At 44.1% G+C, this 6966-nt stretch overlaps 1 protein-coding gene across 1 annotated transcript; it reads right to left on the bottom strand.

The window, feature by feature from the left end:
* Positions 1–3768: 3768 nt before the first annotated feature.
* Positions 3769–5720, bottom strand: LOC117469221. The gene is made up of 3 exons (XM_034113603.1): positions 5201–5720; positions 4849–4948; positions 3769–4296 (listed from the first exon to the last, which is right to left on the bottom strand). The coding sequence occupies exons 1-3, from the start codon at positions 5356–5358 to the stop codon at positions 3769–3771; spliced, it is 786 nt and encodes a 261-aa protein (XP_033969494.1). The 5' UTR covers positions 5359–5720.
* Between the last annotated feature and the right edge of the window lie 1246 nt (positions 5721–6966).

The following is a 6966-nucleotide window of genomic DNA, read 5'->3' as shown; positions in this document are numbered from 1 at the left end:
ACCACTATGTAACACTCGTGCTTCAATTGGCTAGCTCTCCAACATATTGTACATGAGAGGCTTAGGGGCGGGACATCTCTAAGCAGTTGACCAATCACAACAGAGCCGGCCAGCTAACCAATCAGAGCAGACTGGGCTCTGGTTTCAGACAGATGGTTAAAAGAGCTGCTGCAGCTTTTTGAACATTAAAGCATGGAGACATGTTACAGTAGTAGTAGTAATACTAATATGAAACATGACAATTAGCATAATAGGGCCCCTTTAAATGCTCATTCTTTAAGTCACAATAAAAATGTATAACATTGGTTTTAAATGTGATGAAGGAAAATACCAATATTTCATATGGAATGTTGGAAGAAGTATTAGATCCCGTAAAAACCAGCAATACAACCATGTAAAAGCATCAATAGTGTTACTTAAAGTCGCTCCAATCAATACTTCAATCAATACTAAAGTACTCCACCATCGTTCCTGTCCCCAAAAAGACAAAAATCACCAGCCTCAACGACTACCGCCCAGTAGCACTCACCTCCATCATAATGAAGTGCTTTGAGCGGTTAGTCAAAACCTTCATCACCTCCTCCCTCCTGGACTCTCTGGACCCCCTGCAGTTTGCCTACAGAGCAAACAGGTCCACAGACGACGCCATAGCCCTCACCATCCACACTGCCCTCTCACACCTGGACCAGAGGAACACATATGTGAGAATGCTGTTCATTGATTACAGTTCAGCATTCAATACCATTGTGCCCTCCAAGCTGGTCATCAAGCTCAGAGACCTCTGGCTCAACAGCGCCCTCTGTGACTGGATCCTGAACTTCCTGACGGGCAGACCCCAGGCAGTGCGGGTGGGAAATATCACATCCTCCACCCTGATCCTCAACACCGGAGCACCTCAAGGCTGCGTGCTCAGCCCTCTCCTCTACTCCCTGTTCACTCACGACTGCGTGGCCACACAGCTCCAACACCATCGTGAAGTTTGCTGACGACACGACCGTCATCGGCCAGATCACCGACGACGACGAGACGGCATACAGAGAGGAGGTCGAAAACCTGACATCTTGGTGCTAGGAGAACAACCTCCATCTCAACGTCAGCAAAACCAAGGAGCTGATTGTGGATTACAGGAAGCAGCAGAGAGAGGGACACGCCCCCATCGCCATCAATGGGACTACGTGGAGAGAGTCAAAAGCTTCAGGTTCCTCGGTGTCCACATCACTGAGGACCTGACATGTCCACATCCCTGAGGACCTGACATGGTCTCTTCACACCACCACCATCACCAAGAAAGCTCGACAGTGGCTCTTCTTCCTCCGCAGGCTGAGGAGGTTCAACATGGACTCCAGGATACTCTGCAACTTCTACAGGTGCACCATAGAGAGGATCCTGACCTTCTACAGGTGCACCATAGAGAGCATCCTGACCTTCTACAGGTGCACCATAGAGAGCATCCTGACCTTCTACAGGTGCACCATAGAGAGCATCCTGACCTTCTACAGGTGCACCATATATGAGCATCCTGACCTTCTACAGGTGCACTATAGAGAGCATCCTGACCTTCTACAGGTGCACCATAGAGAGCATCCTGACCTTCTACAGGTGCACCATAGAGAGCATCCTGACCTTCTACAGGTGCACCATAGAGAGCATCCTGACCTTCTACAGGTGCACCATAGAGAGGATCCTGACCTTCTACAGGTGCACCATAGAGAGCATCCTGACCTTCTACAGGTGCACCATAGAGAGGATCCTGACCTTCTACAGGTGCACCATAGAGAGCATCCTGACCTTCTACAGGTGCACCATAGAGAGGATCCTGACCTTCTACAGGTGCACCATAGAGAGGATCCTGACCTTCTACAGGTGCACCATAGAGAGCATCCTGACTGGCTGCACCACGGCCTGGTACGGCAGCTGCACCGACCTCAATCGTAAGGCTTTACAGAGGGTGGTGAAAACTGCACAGAACATCACCAGGACGGAGCTGCCATCCATGGAGGACCTTTACTCCCAGCAGCTCAGGAAGAAAGCCCTCAGGATTATAAAAGACCCCCATCACCCCAGCCACAAACTGTTCAGTCTGCTGCCGTCTGGCAGGCGGTACCGCAGCATCCGGACTAAAACCACCAGATTCAGAGACAGTTTCATCCCACAGGCAATAAGACTGTTAAACACCTGAACTGTTGTAACAACATCCATAACATTCATCTGCTACTTAGTAATTATTTATCTATTTATCTAATATATCATTCAAATAGCTTGCATATAGACTCTTATTTCACTATTTCACTTTTTTTAAACCATCTTTCTTTTTGTATTTACTTTTTAATATTTACTTGCACTCTATTTTTCTGTTTTTCTGTATTATTGTGTTGCACTGTTGGAGAAGCCTGTGACCTAAGATTTTCATCGACATAACTACACTGTAGCTATGTTCGTATGATAAATAAAGAACCTTGAACCTTGAAGTCACAGATCACCAGTGGCGGCTGGTGGTCTTTTATTTTGGTGGGGCTCTTGACGTACCGGAAGTGACCTGCCGGAAGTGACCTACCGGGGGGGTCCGGGGGGTTTACCCCCCCGGAAAAAAAATTCGAGAAATGACCCCTTAAATTATGACTTCTGGTGATGTTAGAGGGGGTGGGGAAAGGAGAAATCGAGGCTTAAAAATATGAGAAGACTGATCAATACCTCCATAATCTTCAGTGTGGAAAATATTATTTATCAACCTGAACATCTAATACTTTACCAGGAATTTGTATTCTCAGAACTGGTCCGCATTTTTCTTTCTTAAAACTGTTCATGTTTTATGAACCAACACCTCCACCAAGTGGCTTTACAGTGAACTGCATGTGGGATATAAAATTAATAGCATATTTTCAGTAGCATTAATTATAAATATTTAAGTGGTTCAATACAAGTCACTACAGCATTTCAAACTGAACTGTGAATAAATGCAATTTAAAAAAAATAACCACAGCACAAAATGTCATAAATTGTGTTTTTTCTTTGTTTCTCTGAGGATTATTTACAAACAGGCTTATTTACATATAGCAATAACTCAGAAATGAAAAAGCTACATCGTCTAACACGAACAACCAGTTAGCATAATGATAATATATGTGTTATGTACAATGTAACTGGCAAGGCTAGAGCAAGAAAGAACATAAAGTTTGCAAAAGGTTTAAATAACTTCAAGTATCTGTCTTCAGATTACGTGGAGGTTTTAGTCCGATGGGAAGCAGATTTTAAGCGACACCGAAGATAAACCAAAGATGTGGTGGAGCTGCAAACCGTGTAGTGTTGCTGGGACAGGAGCTATAACCGTTGGAAAATACATCACAGACAATGCAACAAACGTGGAGACAGAACAATCACTTCTGTGATAAATGCCCACTTATTAATAAACTTCTAACAACCATGGGAAACCTCCTCTCTACATATAAAGTGATATCCAGCTTATTGGCCTATAGCACCTTTTTTACTGCTTTGAATAACAAAATGTGCAACAGGCAGAAAAAGACAAAAGGAAACAAGAAACAACTGTTCCTCTGGGGAAAATGAGTCGAACGCAACAGGTTTCCAAACAGTACTCATGTTCCTGGACTTTGTGGTTGAACAAAACATCTTAGGTATCCAAAAGTAACTTCACAACATTCTGCATTAATTATGCATTAACATTAATTGTCTCTCTAATGAAACGCATTTTTTTAAGGGTCGGCCATCTGTGTTTGCTGCGAGAGCTTGTGTGTGTGTGTGTGTGTGTGTCTATTTGTAGAGGAATTTTGCCCTTCTCTCCTTCTGAGTGGCAAACCTCTCAATGACTCTGGTGTTGAAGTCAGGAATGCTCCTAATGAGTTTTTTCTCAATTGACAGCATAGCCAGAGCATTCAGGCGATCCTGTGTCATGCTGTTCCTCAAGAAAGTCTTTATCCTTTTCAGAGTGGAAAAGCACCTCTCTGCCTCAGCCGTAGCCATGGGTGTGGTTACAAGAACCTTCAGAAGACTGACAGTCTCTGTAAATGTCTCCTGCAGATTATTGTCAAGGAAGAACTGGAGCAGAGTAACAGCACCACTGCAAGCCCTTAACTGGTCATTGTCATAGACGAGGGACAGTTCCGTCTTGAGCTTTGCCTTGTCCAGTAGAGGGTAGGCCTCCACAGTTGTTTCCAGCGCTGCTTCAGGGAATGTTCGGCTGTGCTGCTGGAACAGGTCTCCTTGCAGGAGGGTGGAGCTGATGAGGTGTTTGGTGAAGGAAAATCTCTCCTTTGCGTGACTCAGTATGGTATCACATACCTATGAAATAATGCACAATGAAAAAATCAAGACATAATAAATAACAGAATCACCTTTTCACATCTATCAGTCATAATGTCATTAGTGTCCCCTATAAGATGTGTAACAAACAAAGAGCTTTCTTGTGAATGGAACCTATCAGAATAACAGGACATCTAACTGAGCGTCAACAGAACAATATTACTGTTTAAAATTAAGTCACTACAATATATACATTTAATGACTATGTTTACACTTCATTCATTTATTGTTGGGCCCTTTCTGTCCACTGTGGTTGCTTCTGGAAGCCTAAACCTTTTCTGATCTGTCTTGATCCCCTTTGAAATGTAGAGACTGTGGGACACTTTTTGCAGTTTAGGCCTTGTTAAGTGTATACAATTCAGAATGTAATAAGCAATAGGCCTTTCCATGTAGATATTTTAACTAGCCTACCTATTTATTTAATTTACAGAAAATGGGCTTTCTTGTGAAATGTATCATTATTGTGATATGAAATGACCTATATTATGAAAGGAGCTTTTAGTCATAGAACACGTTCCTATTACTGCTTACCTCTCTAGCCAACAGCTGTTGCTCTTCATGTCCAAGTCCCCTCCGTTTCTTTGTGGGCAGCTGCTGAGATCCACTGCTTTCACCAGAAGGAATGGAGTCCCTGATCCAAACCACAAGTAACCATGTACAATTACTCATTGTGGCAAGAATTGACAAATTAACTTGACTATTTGAAATAGTAGTCAGAGATACACCTTATAAACGTTATATAATATATACATTTCCAGTAAGCCTGTTTAAGATATTTAAACAAGTATGTGTGAGTTGGTCTATTGTGTTCAGCTAAATCACATTTAGGTTTCACAGATTTCCTATAATAAGCACATCTCAGCCATTGTAAATAATGATTTACCTGATTGTTTGTATGCTGCTGGTGAACCTCTTGATGAGTCCTGTGATGTAGACAGAGTCGATGTTCCTCTTCTGCAGTTGGCTAAACAGCATGTCTACATGTGGCATGATCTTGTGGAACAATGTCAGGAAAAAGCAAAAAACTTCATCTTCCATCATTCGCACAAAGCCCCCGGCTTCTCTCACTGTTATGGGATCAAAGTCACCTGAGTCTCTGATCGTCTGGAAACACCTCAGGATGTTCTCCTTGTGCTCATATACAGTGTTAACAGCACGACTGTGAAAGTTCCATCTTGTTGTGGAAGTGCCAGGAAGTCTGTGTGCCACCACTTGATCCAGGATCGCAGTTCGCTTGAATGACCTGGAGAAAAATGCAGCAAATCCACCAAGGTCTGAAAAAAAATGTTCTTATCTTGGGGATGTGGGATGTTGCCTGCTGCATAATTAGGTTCAGCTGATGCGCATAGCAGTGGATGTAGTGCGCACTACTGTACACATCCTTCACTTTCCGCTGAACTCCACCTTTAGCTACCCTCATCACCGCTGCACCGTCATAGGCTTGGGCGATTAGTTTGCCCAGTTGTCCATCGGGGAGGATAGTGCCCAGCCTCTCCATCAGCGCGGTGGCAACTGTGTCAGCATTCGCATTCTGAAGAGGAATGAACTCAAAAAAACGCTCCTGGACATTGTTATGCGGGTCGATGTAGCGTAGCACAAGCACTAACTGGCAGTGGGTGGAAATGTCAGTTGTCTCATCCGCCTGAATAGCTAAATAACTGGCATTTTTTACTTCCTCCAGAATGTAGTCTTTACAAACTGATAACATGCAGTCCAAAAGTTCATTTTGCACCGTCTTTGAGGTGCCTTTGAAAACCGTAGCCGTTTTAAGGTGATCCTCCAACACGCTATCTAACGAGGCCAGTAGATTAACTAAACCCAGAAAAACGCCGGGGTTGTCGGATGTGTCAGCCTCGTCGTGGCCACGCAAAGCCAGGTCAAAGCCCCCACAAAATTTCACACAATCAATTATTTTAGACAAGACGTGCCTATTCTTGTCCACTTCTTCATTGTGCTTTTTCACCGAGATCTTGTACCCTTGATCTAGCTGTGCGGCTATGTTAGCTTTGCCTAGCATGGCTAGCTTAAAGGTGTTTGTCACGTGTGCCTTAGTGCACTCGTGCTTTTTTAATTTTGTTGGACAAATGCTTCATATCGTTTACTCCTATCACAGTCCACGGGCACATTGTATCTGTCCCCGGCTGTTTGAAGAGCAAGCATGGGAAACAAAAGACAGCATTTACCTGTTTGCATCCAGCTAGCCAAGCCTTTCTTGTGTACCAGCTACTTGTGAAGCCTCGTGTATAAATTTTGTCTTTTTCACGAGATTGCTGCGATATATTCAAATCGGGTTGATCCGGTCCAAGGTCTTTAAGCAACAATTTATCTGCCAAACTTCTCCTTTCGAAAGGATTGGAGATTAGCTCTTGAACAGAATTAGGCGAGGACCGAGGTCCGGAGACTCCACCTGCACACGAAGCCATCCTCATCAACTACTGCGTCAACCGGATACGAGTCACTGTCCAAACTACTCACAGACTGCACTGGGCGCTGACATTGGCGCCCGGTGACCGTCATCTTTGACGACGCTGATTGGCTGAAATTATATTTTCGCGGCATAGTTTACACGTTACAGATAGCAACAGTCAGCTGCTGGTGGCTGCTGCTGCACTGGTTGAAGGCTCCTCTCTTAGCGCCCAGACGAGAGAA

This window comes from Trematomus bernacchii, unplaced genomic scaffold (genome assembly GCF_902827165.1).
Source record: "Trematomus bernacchii unplaced genomic scaffold, fTreBer1.1, whole genome shotgun sequence".
Taxonomy (NCBI): domain Eukaryota; kingdom Metazoa; phylum Chordata; class Actinopteri; order Perciformes; family Nototheniidae; genus Trematomus; species Trematomus bernacchii.
The sequence above is the reverse complement of the archived record's forward strand: the minus strand, read 5'-3'. Positions and strand labels throughout refer to the sequence as shown.